At 35.2% G+C, this 18,115-nt stretch overlaps 1 protein-coding gene across 1 annotated transcript in view; it reads left to right on the forward strand.

Moving 5' to 3' along the window:
• COL25A1 (collagen type XXV alpha 1 chain) overlaps positions 1-18,115 on the forward strand; it is a gene marked incomplete at its 3' end in the record, with an annotated part of 303,353 nt that overhangs the window by 223,893 nt on the left and 61,345 nt on the right. The window contains exons 8-12 of the mRNA XM_083367097.1: positions 880-987; positions 2,748-2,783; positions 7,206-7,232; positions 8,927-8,971; positions 16,477-16,521. Coding sequence (XP_083223223.1) covers positions 880-987; positions 2,748-2,783; positions 7,206-7,232; positions 8,927-8,971; positions 16,477-16,521 — 261 coding nt within the window. The remainder of the gene's footprint in view (positions 1-879; positions 988-2,747; positions 2,784-7,205; positions 7,233-8,926; positions 8,972-16,476; positions 16,522-18,115) is intronic.

Below are 18,115 nucleotides of genomic sequence, written 5' to 3' on the forward strand. Positions count from 1 at the left end.
GCGGACAAATATCTGTGAAATATTTGAGATAATTTGAAATAAATCAGAGATAATCTTTTCTGGGTATTCTTCAAATGTAGAACTTTCACAAGATCATTGTAGTTTGTGTCATGTACAAATGGAGAATAATTTTCCTGCACATTCTCTATTACTTGCATGTTAAATGTGTGCTTACTTATGGTTTAAGAATGCATTGCTTTATTATGCTTGTGAATTTTGTCACTTTCCAGTCAAGATGACTGATGCTGTTTTTAAAATAGCTTCAGAGGCCACAAAGAACAGGAAGTCATAATCCAACAGAACTTTTAAAAAGGATAAACTGAGGCCATGTTCTTGCCTAAAAGAAGTAGTTATGACCATCAAGTGATCGTGCATAATTAATGCCAATAAATTGTTTAGGAATTGCAGGCCTAAATCCAATTCCTTCTCTTTTCTTAGATGTAACCAGTTCTTTGTTATCAAAAAAAAAATTGGGAGGGAGGGAGGGAGGGAGAGAAGGAAGGAAGGAAGGAAGGAAGGAAGGAAGGAAGGAAGGAAGGAAGGAAGGAAGGAAGGAAGGAAGGGTTCAGTGTTCCCTGTCAGCTTCCCACAAGGAAAGTCAATGGAAAAAGGCAAATCAAAAGTTATTCCTGCTTCTGCATCAACTGATGATTCCTCTGTTTCTCTGTTTAGGTAAGGTAACATCTTTGAAATGGTGACCCAGCATGTCACAGATTGCCTAGTATATGATAAATATGAGTACTTAGTTATACACATACTGACTAAAATCCTTGTCAATCAATTATTTTGACCTTTTTTGTATGCACGATTTCTTGAACATTCTTTATTATAGTGGATTGTTTGAACGTATTAACATTGGTCTTATTGATGGGTGTTCAGGGTGATCAAGGGCAAGTTGGACCTCCTGGACCTCCTGGACCCCCTGGACCAAGAGGGCCTCCTGGAGATACTGGCAAAGATGGGCCACGAGGAATGCCTGGGGTGCCGGTGAGTCAGTCATCATAGATATTACACATCATATGCATCATACGTTAACATCACTGGTGTAGATAGACAGTGAATTAACTAACTTGTTTCATTTCAAAATATCTATCTGAAAAGCAAGTGCTGGACTTAGCAGAGCTGGTGAAAACTTTTTTTTAACAAACCCTTTAGGGTTAATAACCTTTTGCTGAAATGGTACTTTGATATTATTTTTATTTCTCCAATAAAAATTATTATAGCACAACGATACAATAATAAAATAGTATATTAAATAATGGCAAGTTATTATGTTAACTTCTTTATTTTTTATTTTTTTCCTAATTTTTAATCAAAGTTAATGGTTTTTTTGTTAATGAATAAGTAGCTCTATGAATGCATGCATCTTAGGATAACAATTTTTAAAAAAACTATTTGGGTTATGTTTTCTACAGATTGTAATAGTTAATTAAAATTTTCAGAGCCTTGTATGCCAGAAGCAACCCCACGGAGCTTAGGACCGCCCCCGACCTTCGCTCATTTCGTAGGGACTTGAAAACTTGTTTTTTTGAATTGTCTGGCCCAGACTGAGGGGTTTTAATTTTTAATTAATGGGGTTCAGGGATTAATTTAATCTTAGTTTTAATCGTTTTTAATTGTATATGATGTATTTTAACTTTTAATTTTCCCTGTAAACCGCCCTGAGTCCTACGGGAATAGGGCGGTATATAAATTTAAATATAAATAAATAAATAAATTCATAAATTGATATAATTAATTTCTATATTAAATTGGTATATTTAAATTCGTATATTTAAGATCTATCTAGAAAAGTTTTCCTGTGAAAAATTACATTAAGAATTTTAATCTTTTATCAGTTACCAGTCCAGGAAATTAGCGTTAAAGGAAATACTACTGTGTTCTCCTATTTTGTAAGAATAACATTTAAGGAAATACATGAACTTAACTAAAACTAGGTGAGGAGACAGAACATCTAGGAAACTCTTCCTACATCTTTTATTATTATAATTTATAGTATAAGTAATTTTATGATTAGTCAGTTGACCACATCAAGAAATAATGGATGACAGCCACAGTAAAATAAGATAGAATTTGATAAGACAAAAATGAAATAAAATAAGAAAAAATAGAGTATGACAAGATAAAATAAACTGAGATAAAAATAAAGTGAGCTAGAGGATGTGCCCTAGCATTTTGTGTTTGAGTGAAAAACTGGCTGTTTATAAAAATAGAAGCCAGACAATCTAGATGACTTTACTTTATTATTTAACACCTCATTAAAAATGTGGATACAATTACCGGTAGAACACAGCAAAATTCAATTAAACAGTATAAAAAATTAATTAAACAATCTAATCTATCAGAACCCTGGAAGTGTGCTATTCTAAAAAGCCATAAATACCTGATTGTTCTCCCGGGCCTAGGACGAGGGTGGTTGGTACCCTTTTCACTGGATATTAGACTGGTGGAAATTCTAGGGGGTGGGATTTTGATTCCCTCCTCCTCCTCCTCCTCCTTCTCCATCAGGTTTCTTGTCTGTTTTTTTTCTGTTATCTTGTTTTATCTTAGTTGGTGTATTTTGAGTTGTGCAGTGTTTACGACACGTACAAAGAAAGCATGAGTGCAGTAACTTTTCCTTCTGCAATGTACGATCCATGAAAGCATCATATAACCTTTACAGTAAATAGCTATTAGTGGATCTATGCTTGGTATCATTTTTGTCTATTCATCTCCTTTTTAATTCTATCACTATTTTGCATTTTAAGGGAGAACCTGGAAAACCAGGTGAACAAGGTTTGGCGGTAAGTATGTTTATATTTTCATTTTCTGTTTGGTAGAAGATATATTCTTCTTACCAGGATAATTGTTCATTAAATATATTTGCTTCCAAATCGTGTAGCTTCACAATGGCATACAACAACATGAAATGACATAAATGTGAAAAACGTCCATTAATAACAGTAGTAATAATAATAATAAAAAAATCCAGCCTCATTAATCTAATCTCATAATACAAATTCATAACAAATCAAAATAAAAGTAATAGTACTAGAGAGTATAATTTAAAATACTGGGGCTGAATAATGATAGGCCAGAAATCTTTAAAAACATTCAGGCTTCACTACATTTCAGAAGGCCATCTGAATTCAGGATACTTTCTAGAGGGACCCTGCTCTAGAGCAGGACTTTTCAACTTTTCTTTTATTATTATTATTATTATTATTATTATTATTATTATTATTATTATTATTATTATTATATTATATTATTATTATTATTATTATTATTATTATTATTATTATTATTATTAAAGTTTCTACCTTTTCAACATTTAATACATCCTTTCATATCACTACATCCAAGTATATTAATTACATTATATCATTCTTAAGATATATAAATCTTAATCAATTTCATTTGAACATCTCAATATTTCAATTTAACTGTTAATATTTATACATCTGAGTACTTTTTTTTAAATTAGCCAATATTTTTATCTACTCATCAAAACAATCTCTCGTAATCTAAGTACAATCCTGTCTATTTTAGTGTTTTCTGTTTCAGGCCTCTTAAATATGTCCATTCTTCTTCAATCGTATTCTTGCTTTTTTTCCTTTGCCATGTCATTTTTCATTTCCTTGCTTCAGGGTCATCAAAAAATTCTTGTGTTATTGTATCGTATTGAAATGACCCTCCAATCTCCATTTTTGAAGGGTTGGGGGGGGGTCTAATAAAAGCACCAAATCTTCTCATTATTTTCTCCTCTTGATATAATTGTCCTGGACTGTGTATTTTTCCTTCCATCTGTTTCCTCATTTTGATCTTCAAATGTCTGTTTGTTGAGTAATTTAAACTTCTGTCAATGTATTTGGTTGTTCAATTTCTTCTGTTATGTCCGGTCCTGATATGGCAACATCCGATATCACCAGTCACCAAGCAAGGTGTCAAAAACTTGATAACAAAAAAAAGGAAACAAGTGATGAAGTATGGTACAGGTAGTCCTCAACTTACAACAGTTTGCTTAGTGACTGTTCAAAGTTACAATGGCACTGAAAAAAGTGCCGCCCAAGCCACAGCCCAGCAAGACACCTGCCTGCCTGCCTGGCAGTGCTCTTTCTCCTGTCCGAGGTTTTCATTCTTGTGAGCATTTCTGATGAGGATTGGCAGCGGGGGGTGGGGGTGGAGGGGCGTTTGGTTTCCCCCACCTCTGCTGGGTGGTTGCAGCAGGTTTTGGTCACTTCACATGACCCTGGGACACTGTAAACGTCATAAATATGAATCAGTTGCCAAGCATCTGAATGTAAAACACAAGAGCCTGGAGATGCTGCAACATTCCAGCTGATCGGTGCTTCTTCCGGGCTCAGAAGTGCCAGGATCAGCACCAAGCTCCAGCTGGAGCCTGGCACTGATCCTGGCACTTCCACTGACTCCTCACAACCCTGCAGCTCCAGCTGTCTCTCGCTCAGACTTGTGTGGTGCTGCCACCGGTTCAGCTCATTCCCCTCCCCCGCTACCACTTTTCTAGGATGGTCACATACCATCTGCCAGGTGCCAATGTACTACTGGTTGAAAAGCCCTGTTCTAGAGCAAAGGTGCCATAACTGAAACCAGCAATTTCTTTCCTCAAAGGAAAATGTAAAATGCTCAGTAGTTATGTTTGGCAAATTAATTAAAGAAGTGATATAACTTTTTGTTTCTGCTCATTGGAAAAGGTTAAAACATCCATCCATCCATCCATCCATCCATCCATCTATATCTATCTATCTATCTATCTATCTATCTATCTATCTATCCATCTATCTATCTAATTTAGGTACCATCCATCTCACACTCAAAGTGTCTCAGGTATAACATTTATACATGAGATGTGAGACTATGTAGTGAAGAATGATAATGTTACAGATACTTCCTCACTTTTGAAAAAAATATTACTTTTATTTAGCAGAACAAATCATTTTTTAACTCTTTGAATCCAAATTTATTAAATATATCAGATTTATAGTTTTGAATCCTTTACAAACTACATATATTATCAGATTTTTACTTGTGGCTAAAAACATTTACAACCAGGGTCCTCCAGAAATCTTTAGAATACAATTCCCAGAATTCATATGCTGCCTAGAATCCTGGAGTTGTTGCCTAACCTATTGTTAGGTGCAAGAACCAGGCACAGGAGTTGAGTTCAAGGCTAATGATGATGATGATGATGATGATGATGATGATGATGATGATGATGATGATGATGGAAAGGACCTTGGAGGTCATCTAGTCCAACCTCCAGCTCAGGCAGGAAACCCTATACCATTTCAGACAAATGGTGGTCCAAATGGCTGTTTATGACATGGAACTTATACACAAGAATCTGATCTATGAACGATCAAGCAAAATTGGCAACAGAATTCATGGGGGACTGGGCTTGGATTTCTTGTGGGAGTGTAGCGATTCCAAACTGATAACACATTTGATCCTGCCTTGGGCTCACTCTACTGATCTCCTACACATATCAAGAGGATGTTAAATTGCAGAAGGCATAAAAGAACTGCTTCTGTTTTATTGTTTTTAAACTTCTTTTTATAGAAGAAGTATCTCTTCTGCTACTTGATGAAATTGGAGAAAAACTGCTGATTCCCAACATAAAAACAGAATTTTCAGTCATATGTTTATTAATGGATATTGAAATTTGATAACAAAAAGTTTTGTTTGTGTCATACGACAAGTTTAAGATCTCACCTCTCACAGTGCTGAATTTGATACCTTCAGGAGGTCCAGAGCACTTACTTATAAAACACAGAACAACTGTCCCTGTTTGTGTAACATTGGGTACCATTTCTTAACAGCATGTTAAATTGTTAGAACTATTATAAAATATTGCAAGAAAACCAAATAAACCAATAACAAAACAAAAATGCAAGAACAAAAAATGTAAAATGCTAAGATACATTATTTTAAAAAGTTTCTTCCACAAAAACTGCAAGATATCCATGCAGCATACTTGCTAAAACTAGCATTGTATCCTCTGCTGTTCAGCTAGCATGTTAAGTCAGTTTGTATATGTATTAATAGATTGTATTCCTTTGTTCTAAGTCTGAAGAAAAATAGGCAGGAAAGAAAGTTATAAATACATTATAAATAAATAAAATGCAAAGTCTTCTTGATTTGAAGTACTAAACCTCTTCTATGGCCATCTAGAGAGTTTCCAGAATATAGCTAGCGTTTGACTCAACTCACTGAGCTTCAAGTTCACAGGGCAAGGAACACATGTCAGTATGAATAAATGGTGAAATGCATTCTGAGGGTGGTTTTAATTACAGTTGGCATATTCAGCCACAACTGCTGCAGGCAGCCTTTTTGCTGAAGAAAGACCTTTTTTTAGTGTATATGATTCATTTCCCTCTGGGAACAGAAAGAAAAATATGTCAATATTATGTTATAATATTGTAATAAGTGAAAAGGTTATTTTTAGAGAACCTACTGTATTCCAAACTCATGCACAACAATGCATTGTTTATTTATATGTTTAATTAACAAGTTTTATCTGGCTCCTTAGCTAAAAGAGCAATCATAACAGCCTAATTAAATCCCATTTTAAGAGACAATCCTGGATTGCAGTTTTTCACAGCTAGAGGATGGGAATAGTTGATAGCAATGCTTAACATTGTTTCCCGCTATAAGCCTTCAGTCCTACACACAATACTAAGGTAAACGTGCCCTAATTCTGTATTTAATTCATAAAAGTTCTGTTTTCTTCACTGCCTTCACATTACCTCTGCAACCTCCATTATCATTTAATTAACAAAAGGTAAAGTTTTCCTCACTTTAATTGCTCACATTTATGGTTGAAATACTTGACCAATCGAGTTTATAATGTGGAAGTTCATAAATTGTTTTTCTAACAATTTTGTTTGAAAAGTGATTCCCTATACAGTAACACAAAGAATAGGTATAATATAGAAGATAACCAAAGAAAAAGAAAGGGGTCTAGCAGGCCATAACTAATATTCAGGAAGAGAAAAATATCTATTGTATTTTTGCAGAACACTTATGTTTTCCCTAATGTACAAAGCGTTAACTGACTTTGACCCAAGATAGACAGTTGCAGAATAGGGCATGTTTTTAATTAGTTTTTAAATTAAATTATTAATTAATTAATTTTATTTTAATTAGTTATTAAATTAGTTAAATTGTCTACATTATTATGTTAATTCCATTTTTCTCCTTTTTAGGGACCTCAGGGACCTCCAGGACAAAAGGTATAGTATACACAGTGATAAGAAAGATTTTTGCTGCCTAGTACCAAGATACAATCTGCTGGCATAAAAGGCTTTCACTACTGTATCCCACATACTATAGCAGCTGTTTACTCCGTGAGCATTATTTTATAAAGGAAGAAGAAAAATCTCAACTCCTCATCAACACAGCTTAGTTATAGAGATGAGGCAGTGTTTCCTTTTACTCTGTTAGCTAAATTTACCAGTTAAAGAGGCTGCTATAAGGTTCTGACTTGAAAACTGGTAAAATAACGAAACCAAACTCTTAAAACATAGTGGGAAATGCAGCTTAAATTTTGTTCAGCCTTTGAATAGATTGCTGCCATATGATGTAAAAAATAAAGAGAACAAAAAAAATTCTAGGTGTTGTTGAAATATGGATTTTTGATTGCTGGCCAGTATAATTTGATTTCTATAGTAACCAGAGAACTGACTTCCTGTGAATGTTTTCAATATTATTTACATTCATTAGGACTGACAATGAAAGAGTGAATTCACAATTTATGGACTGCAGCATTGCACCAGTACCAAATATGGCAGGAATAAAAAAACATTTCAAACGAATTTTCTGAAGCAGCTGCCTGACAACTTATCCCCCTCTCTCTTCATCCTTCACTAACTAAATTGTTTTGAGCACTGTTTCTTTAAAATAAAATGTTATAATTGACACTTCATAAACTGTAGGGGTTCAAGAAGGAATTAAAGGAAACTGGAATATTTGTTACTTGTAAAATAGGCAAAACCTCTGATTATAACTGGAAAGCAGTACCTTCTTTTTAAAAAAATACAAAATAAAATTATAAGATATTATCATAATAGCATAATGCAATCAGTGTGGTTTGTTTGTTTCTATTCTCTTTTCTTTAAGCTTAGTTTATATTAGATTCTACTTATATTAAAATATATAATTTTAATATATTTATTATAATTATATAAAATTATAGTAAAAATTCTTAATAAAAATTATTCTGTAATGTGACCACTTTTGGCATGCAGGCTCTATAGCTGTTCAACAGATTATAATTAAGCCTGGAATTATGGTCATAAATCATTGTGATTGTAAGTTGAGGCATCATGTGATTTCATCCAATTTTTCAATATTTTTTCCAGTGATCATTAAGTGAACTCTGTTGTCATTAAGTAAATTCTGTGTTAATTAAGAGAACAATTTTCATGGGTGATTTTCATTTATAAGTGATTTTTTTGTTTAAGATTAGACCTCAAAACCTTTCAACAAGTAGCAGCACATTGGATGGATCAAATAAACTTGATTTATTCTCTTTCATAGTATGGTTTAAAATGGGCCTGTGTGTTTGAGTTCAGTATTTTTTTTATAAAAAAGCAAGGAGCATATTGATAACATGTAGATGATAACTATATTCAAAATTAGGGGTATTTAAGTAATTCTGTAAAAATAAAATATGGAATAAAACTATGAGAAACTTTTAAATATTGAATTCAGTTTTAGCACACAAACTTTGGTTCATACTTCTGAAACAGAATACACAACAATAATGTAAAAAGGATAATTCTTTGTATTTAATTTAAAGAATAACGCTATTGAAAGCTGAATGTATAAATCAAGTCTCATAATTTACAAAAGATAAACATCTATAGTGAATATTGCATGATCTGTTTGATAATTTTGCTAAATTCAGATATATAATTCTCTTCAGGGCTCATTTGGTGCACCTGGTATCCCAGGAACAGATGGACAACAGGTAAATTACTATTGTTTTCAGATGCAATCCTAACCTGTTTATACTCTAACTGAATTCAATGGCTCTTACTCCCAGGATATGATTGCTATTTTACAATATTATTTTTGCAAATCCATGAAATTTAAGACATTTTGTCTAACATAAAAGCAAAAAGTAGGTCCATAGTGGCACAAGGGACAATAAACAATGTCCAACTAGAATGACTGCAATTCCAATATAATGTTCCATGTATATAAACATAAATAAAATTAATGGAGCTTAGAAAATACAGTGTTGCTCGGTGGTTTAAACTTTTATTGATGACTGGGAGGTTAGAGAGCAAAGTAAGAAAGATGAAGAACATTAAATCCCTCCTGTGGGGATGGCAATGAGGGGAGAACAGAAATCAATGCATTTGACAGAAAGCAAAACTAGAGATCAGTTAAAATATAGCTCCATGAGAAAATAAGTGAGGGGTCTTTGGTTCTTGGTAATTCTCTTTTATCGAAAAAATAAGTGATATAGGCTTAGTGAGAATTTTTTAATGTGGCAGTTCACATTAAATTTTTCTTTGTTGTTTCACAGCTCTTTTGACTGGTAATCTGCATTAAATCTTAAACTAAACTAAGATAAATATTTCAACCCAACATTTTATATAACTAGAAAAAAAGTCCCTCCAGTATTTCCAGTAATTTTGTTTCTTTAAATTTCCATAATAAAATTAAGTTATTGCAACATCCACAAGGACAATCTATCCCCAACAACAATAGTTAAATCCCTTAAAATGTGTATTAGAATTTATAGCAACTGGTGTGTCATTCTTGGCTGATCAGATTGGTATTTTAATAACTTGCATCTTGGATAGAGTGATTTTTAAATCATGGGCCTCATAAAACTGTATTATTGAAGATTAACTTAGCATGAATAAAAACATTTGGCACAGTAGAATTTCTATAATGAATGTACAAACTGTTGTCTTCATAGATACTACTTCTTTTTTAAATATTCATCAGTTTACATTGAAATACATGAAATAGCCTGAACTTTGTTTCTTTCACTTATTCTTTTCATCCAAAGACTTTTCACTTATATGCTTACAGTATAATAAATTAACCATGGGTGTTTCTGCAGATAGCTTTGTTCTGGTGTTGGACATTTTGCCCAAGTGGTGTGTTTTAGAAATGAGAATTTATTCAATTGTTGTTAAGCTTGATGATGCCAAAATAATGAAATGTGCATTATGATGCCATCATTTGTGCTATTTTGCATACTTGCTTTGCAATATTGTAACACGATGTCATGATGCCTGTCTTCCTTAATGAATGCCTACAGATAAAGAATCTGTTATTTTCTTTGCTTATTCGGGGCAGTGGCTACTGGAGGGGATGCATTCTGGTCTGAACAGACTCAGCCACGCTTTCAACTGGCCAACTCCAAATCAAAAAAATGTTAGGGAAAGCCAATCCAAAAATGCTAGGGAATTTCTGGAATCTTGGTATTCAGACAAAACAGCCATCAACAGATAGAGATACCTAGAACTAAACCATATTTACAAACCATTCAAAAGAGACAACAAAAAACTAAGAAGGAAACAAAGACCATAATACATCCCCTCCAGCAGCCAACACCACCATAAGAAGGGATTAACACCAGACAAACAATCAAACAGAAAATAATACTCCAATCAAGGAACTAACAAGAAGAAAACCACACCCCAACCAACATTGGCATGATGAGCTACTGTTTACTACTGTATAGCAAACCCCACACTCATCAGCACTGTTGAGTGTTCTCTAGTTGGGTAATGAAATGGCTGCAAGCAAACAACCAGGTACAGAGAGCACCAATGACTCAATTAGTTGTTTCCTCCTATGAACATTTTTCAGTGTTAATTCTGCTTTCTGTGACCTATGGGGGGTGAGGTGTTACCCCCCCGTCGATAGGGCTCGCAACTTGGGTGTCCTCTTAGATTCATGGCTCAATTTTGAAGATCATATAGGAGCCGTGACCAGGGGGGGGGCTTTTGCCCAGCTTCGTCTGGTACGCCAGTTGCGGCCCTATCTGGACCAAGATGCGCTACACACATGCGCTTGTGACCTCCTGGCTAGACTACTGCAACGCTCTCTACATGGGGCTGCCCTTGAGGGCCACTCGGAGGCTTCAGCTGGTGCAGAATGCAGCTGCGCGGGTTGTTATGGGAGTTTCCCGATACTCCCATGTAACACCTCTTCTCCGTGAGCTGCATTGGCTTCCGGTTACCCTCCGGGTGAGATTCAAGGTGCTGGTAATGACCTATAAAGCTCTAAATGGCTTGGGTCCAGATTATCTAAGGGAACACCTGCTGCCGGCATCAACTTCCCATCGTCCTGTGCACTCCCACAGGGAGGGCCTTCTTAGGGTACCGCCGGTTAAGGAATGCCGGCGGGTTATCCCCAGGGGAAGGGCGTTCTCTGTGGGCACGCCGGCCCTTTGGAACCAGCTTCCCACAGAGCTTAGGACTGCCCCTGACCTTCGCTCATTTCGTAGGGACTTGAAAACTTGGTTTTTTGAGTTGTCTGGCCCAGACTGAGGGGTTTTAATTTTTAATTAATGGGGTTTTAGTTAAATTCAGGGATTAATTTAATCTTAGTTTTAATCATTTTTAATTGTATATGATATATTTTAATTTTCCCTGTAAACCGCCCTGAGTCCTACGGGAATAGGGCAGTATATAAATTTAAATATAAATAAATAAATAAATAACTGGATTGCTATGGACAATTTGAAACTTTAAACTTTCTCAACTCAAATCTCAAATTTTCTTAAAAGTTTGTGTTTAAAAATTAATTAGATGTTCGGATGCATTGTTGTTGTTGTTAGCTGCGAAGTCGTGTCCGACCCATCGCGACCCTATGGACAACATTCCTCGAGGCCTTCCTGTCTTCTACCATCTTCTGGAGTCCATTTAAGCTCACACCTACTGCTTCAGTGACTCCATCCAGCCACCTCATTCTCTGTCGTCCCCTTCTTCTATTGCCCTCGATCTTTCCCAGCATTAGGCTCTTCTCCAGTGAGTCCTTCCTTCTCATTAGGTGGCCAAAGTATTTGAGTTTTAGCTTCAGGATCTGGCCTTCTAAAGAGCAGTCAGGATTGATCTCCTCTAGGACTGACCGGTTTGATCGTCTTGCAGTCCAAGGGACTCGCAGGAGTCTTCTCCAGCACCATAGTTCAAAGGCCTCAATTCTTTGGCGCTCAGCCTTTCTTATGGTCCAACTTTCACTGCCATACATTGCAACTGGGAAGACCATAGCCTTGACTATACGTACTTTTGTTGACAGGGTGATGTCTCTGCTTTTTAGTGTGCTGTCTAGATTTGCCATGGCTTTCCTCCCCAGGAGCAAGCGTCTTTTAATTTCTTGGCTACAGTCCCCATCTGCAGTGATCTTGGAGCCCAGGAAAATAAAATCTGTCACTACCTCCATTTCTTCCCCATCTATTTGCCAAGAATTGAGAGGGCCAGATGCCATGATCTTGGTTTTCTTAATGTTAAGTTTCAACCCAAGTTTTGCACTCTCCTTCTTCACCCGCAACAAGAGGCTCTTTAGTTCTTCTTCACTTTCTGCCATTAGAGTGGTATCATCTGCGTATCTTAGGTTGTTGATATTTCTTCCGGCAATCTTAATTCCAACTTTTGATTCATCTAGCCCTGCCTTTCTCATGATGTGCTCTGCATATAAGTTAAATAGGCAGGGCGACAGTATACAGCCTTGCCGGACTCCTTTCCCAATTTTGAACCAATCAGTGGTAAAATCCTTTAGGTTTTGTTTTGGTTTGGCTTCGGGGTGTTGTGTCTTTTTTGCCAAGTAAGCTATATGTTTTTGCACATTAAACTAAGGGAGAGCTTATACTGACAAAAAAAATAGTAATGTGTTCCCACAGGTGTTCTTTTCAAATCTTAGACTTCTGTGTTTGGTAGCAGTTTTCCTTTTCTAAGTCATTGCTTTGCTGTTATTTAATTGTTTAATCTTTCAGATAGGATGGAAAGTTAAATTTCTGCCAGTTTCATGACATATGTGATATTATTATGCAGGATGTAATGCCAGATGAAGCGGAAATAAGTTTACTTCCATTGTGCATTATGTATGCTGCTGCTGTGCATTCTCACATTAGAATTTTCCTTTTGAGGAATCTGTAGTTCTTTCAAAATAAGATTCTGTAAACCAAAACAGAACAAAGCTCAGGAATGCTTGGTTCTGTATTTCTAAACATCTCCATGTATATTTGCTAACATGCACTGTAGATTAGAATACTCAGAAATTGCACTTGGAAGATTAAATTAAAAAGCTCAGTATTCTTCAAGATTCTTGAGCATTCCTATGAAATTTAACAAATTGATCTCTAATGAACAATGGTTACTAAATTTATGATATGATTGAAATGATGCCTTTATGTCAGTTTACTATATGTTTCAGAGTACGTAGATTAAAATATTTTAGTACAGAAAAAGATGTAGATATGAAAACAAAAATTTGATATTGCTTAATATCAAAAATTATTTGCATTTAGCTAAAAATTATTTGCATTGTTTTACATAGATGTACATTGCCCAGTACTCTATAGATGTATTTAAGTATGATCCAACCTTAACGTGTGTGTAACATAAATTTTGACTTACTATTAAAATGATGCACATTGGCAAGGCAAATTCTAAAATTGATGCACATCACAATAAATCATTATGCTGGTTAATGTAGCACACAGGATTAACATGCTTTATTCAAATGAGGTTGGACCAGTCTTTCTCTCTTTGTTTTGATTATCTCATAAAACTGTTGTGAGAGAAAGATGACCAAGTGCATCAATTAGTCATAAATAAACTCATGCATATGAAAAATATAGTTACTATTGGGTTCCATCTATAACCATACTAATGTGTTCATTTTGTGCATCGTTTTGACAATTGCCCAGAAAAGATCTTGCTGCTGTCTTGTTTTGCCCTACAGTCATGGAACTGATTCCTATTAAGTCACAATGAAATGCAACAGAAAAAAAATCACAACTAGAAAATTTTTAGTCATTTTAGTCATTTAGAAATTTAAATTAGCTAAACCTACCTGCAACATTTCTCTTGTATCAGATTAATAAGTGGGATTGGATCTCACTCCAGTGGGATTGGCCTGCCCCCACCTGTGCCAGCAGAATGGGCATGCTGCAGACTCCATCAGTCAAATTCCAGCAGGTGGGGTCCAGGAGAAGAGCCTTGGCTCTTCTGCCATGGCTCCTTCCCTTTGGAACATCACCTTCCCCCAGGTGAGATTCGCTCTCACCCTTCCGATCTTCCATGAGGCCTTGAAAACATGGCTGTGCCAACTAGCCTGGAGCCCCAAAGGGGACGTGGTACTTTGGAGGTAGCTAATGGAGTAGATAGCACCCCACTTCCCCCTACATGGATCTTGCTCCCTCCCTCCCCATTGTTTTAATTGAAATTATGACTATAGTTATGGATATTTCCTTTTTTATTGTTTCATTGACTTTTTTTGTTTGTAAGCCACCCAGAGGTGAGATGGGTAACAAATATGTCTAATAAAACAAACAAATAAATAAATAAATACTATGGCTATTTCCATTCTTTTGACTTAGATTTATAGGATTGTATTGTTTAAATCTACTAATACTTTTCATTGCTTATTTCCTAATTTTTAGCAAAGAATATGTGTTTCTTTATGTGGTATTTCTGCAGTAGACATGCTCTTTTTCCCCTTCCCTAGAAGAAATCTTCACTTTTTTTCTTTGAAATGAGTATTTACATAGAGGGGTTATTCATAAAGTGGGTTATTGAATTTTCAAATCCAAAGGTAGAAAACATCACTGCCTTTAGTTTGTACAGAAAGTTCCCAAGCAGGTTTTGTGAGCATTCAGAACATTGCTAAAAAAATACGTATTACTTACTTAACTTGCCAGATGGACAAAAAAGCTTTTCAGCCTTAGAAAAAATAATTTAAGGTATCAGGCAGGTAATAAGGGAGAGGAAAAGTATATTGAAAATTTCTCATTCAGCTCTGGCTCAGAATGTGAGGAACATATCTAAAAGACCACTTTTCATTATTCCTGTCTTGCTCACAGAACTTAGAAGAAATCTTGTGTTTTGGGGCATTTTTTACTTGTAATACAAATTACAAATAAATTGGCATAAATTAGAACAATGCTATGCATCTTCCTTTTTTCATCAAGAAACCCTTCCACTTTCCTAGAAAGTTGAACTAACAAATATCTTCCATCTGTATTTGGAAATATGATAAAATCCTGTTTTATCAAGTGAAGAAGGGAAAATGTGCTTCAAATTGAGTTTGAAAGTTATGAACGCATCCACTGTACTGTGTTTGTTTATAGCAACAGTACAGAAGTGGGTTGCCATTGTTTTTTTCCATGATATTTTCAAGGTCTATAGTTTACTTATTTTCTGGGGGTGGGATGGGGGGGGATTCTGTTACAAAAATAGCGATTAGGCCCATACTTGCTTAGCTTCTTTCTCCGTTCATGTTCAATCACATATGCCCGATACACAATATTTTTAATAAGACTGATGAAAACATATAACACGCTTTGGCCTGTTAGCCTTTGAATGGTTCTTCTGACTCTGAGCCAACAGATTTTGTAACATAGCAGGATTGTCATCGATTCTGGTAGGAGAAGTATCAATAGGATATCCTTCACTAGGTCATATGGATGTAAGTTCTCCTGCTGTTCTTTATGATATTTATAATCAACTTTGGAGCGATAGATTGTGTCAAGAGAACTGCCACAAGAATTCGCAGTGTCTATTTTTCAGAAGTGTAGATTTCAGCCATAAGCACCTTCATTCAGGTTTATAGGCTTGGGGGGGGAAAAAAACCTGTCCTGCCCAATAGAGGACTTCAAGGGATCTAGTTAAAAAAAGGTCTAAGCTTTGGCAAAATAAAGTATTTTCAGAACCTTGGAAAGCTCCACACAGGAAGTACAAAATTAGGTTGAATCTAAGATGATAACTACATTTTCATATGGGAAATCATATTGGGGGTTTGCCTCACTCAGGCTAAACTAATTCATCATACTCTGAATCCTTACTCTTGTGGGAATATGACAACTGTTTGGGAATTCTGTAAGTTGAGTTTCAAGTATTTGGAAAATACCTAATTTGGGGAGGGCTGCTTTACTTAAGTCTATCAAAAATATCTCAAAGGAGTAAGCAGTTTACATACTGTTGCATGACATTTTGATGACCCTAATAAAGATATTTTCCAACTGTGGATTTTGTACTTTAAAGTGGGTTATTTCTGAGACATCAGCTCAGATACTCCCAAGACTATGGCATTTAATAAGCCATAGTTTAATTCTTTATATTAATCAACCACTCTTTGAAAAATAATAAAGGAAATTTTTAAATGAAACATATACATTTTCATTTCTGTTTTTATTGCAACACTTATAGTACTTTTGAACTGATCACTTGGGCATGAAATTTGCTGATCCAGTTCCATTTAATTTATTTTTTTATGTCATTATTTCAGGGAGAACCTGGTGCAATGGGAGAAAGAGGAGTCGCTGGGCTTAAGGTTAGTAGATAAAATTCTGGCTAGTAATTTTTCACACTCTATTTTTATACATGATTTTTTTTTGCAGCTCTTTTGAGAGTCATCTTTTTGTAGCAGAATAGTTTGTGACTTATTACATTCATCTGTGGAGCTCATAAGGAGTAGAACAACGATTGTCAATAAGCACACCCAGCTATTTGTTGTTGTAAAATATACTTTACTTATATCAAAAGAAGAAATGGGGTATATTATCTATTCCTATAAGATTCTTCTGTACTACTATAGTTGTGCTTGGAGCGCCAAAGCACTTCTGGGTTGAAAGGATTGAGTGGTAACATCACCATTGTCTGCAGATGCCCAATTGGGGTTCCTTTCATGTTCCTGTTAAGTTGCCCACTGAAGTGGTACCCATTTATCTACTCACAGTCACTTGCTTTCAAATAGCTGGGTCGGCAGGAGTTGGAGCATGTGATGGGAGCTCACCTCATCCTGTGGTAGCAACTAGGTCTTGAACACGAGCCTGCTAGACATTAACCCAGTATCCTAACCTTGTGAGCCACCACACTCCCTAGATTCTTCTCTAGTCATGTATGATTTAAATAACGAACCTTTTCTGTAGATGGAGCTCACATCTTTACAGAAGGTTGACCTTTAATGAAAAGGATCATTCATTTTCCTAGTTCTCCACCCAAAGACGTCTTTTGCAAAATTTAAATGTTTCCATATTATACATTAACTGGTTTTGTAATTATTGAGGGAAATATGGCTGAATGAGTTTTAAGTCAGTTTCTGAGAAACCATATTTTGATCCTGATTAGCAATACAATTCTTCCTCTCAGTTTTCAATTTAAGAAGGTCTCAAGGGCCAGGACTGAAAAGGATGCACATATCTTAACCCTGAAGAACTGCTTATAATCAAAATACTAACCTACATACAGTAGACAGAGAATATGTCCTGATGCAAAGCAGATATATATGTTCTAGCCTTATTAACTGCCAAATGTCCTAACTTACATAAGGTAGTTGGTTTTTTAAAGCTATTAGAAGAGATTTCTCTAACTGAAGAAGTATGTATTTGAACCACTGTCCAAATCCCATTATAAAGATCAAGAAGAAAAAGAAGAGTCTTGACTTTTTCTTAAAAGCTGTATCTAGCAAATAGAGTAGTCACACAGATTACATAGTAATACTTGCAAATTTCCCTACTTACATAATGTTTAAGTTGTAGTAATAATTTGTTATTTTGTATACAATAATATTTAAGAAAATATAATTAATAATCATATTACTAATGTAATTTGTCACATCGGTGATAAATCTGCCTTCATGAAGCTATTCTCTCATTCTTTAAACATATGGGATCAAAATTTGCAGAGCATCATGGATTCCTTAAATATGGTGGTGAATCAACACAGTCTGATCAAGAAAAAATGACTCTAAATATATCAGAAGTTCTATCACTAATATATAAATGCTCTTAGATTTAATGGTCTATAGTTTTTGATTACATTGGTCATGCTAATGTGCTTTTAGCATGCAATCCTGGGTCACAACAGAATTTGGATCTCATATGAATGGGGCAAGATCTTAAAATGATCATTTTGTTCTTTATATA

Source organism: Vipera ursinii (genome assembly GCF_947247035.1).
Source record: "Vipera ursinii genome assembly, chromosome: 7".
NCBI lineage: Eukaryota > Metazoa > Chordata > Lepidosauria > Squamata > Viperidae > Vipera > Vipera ursinii.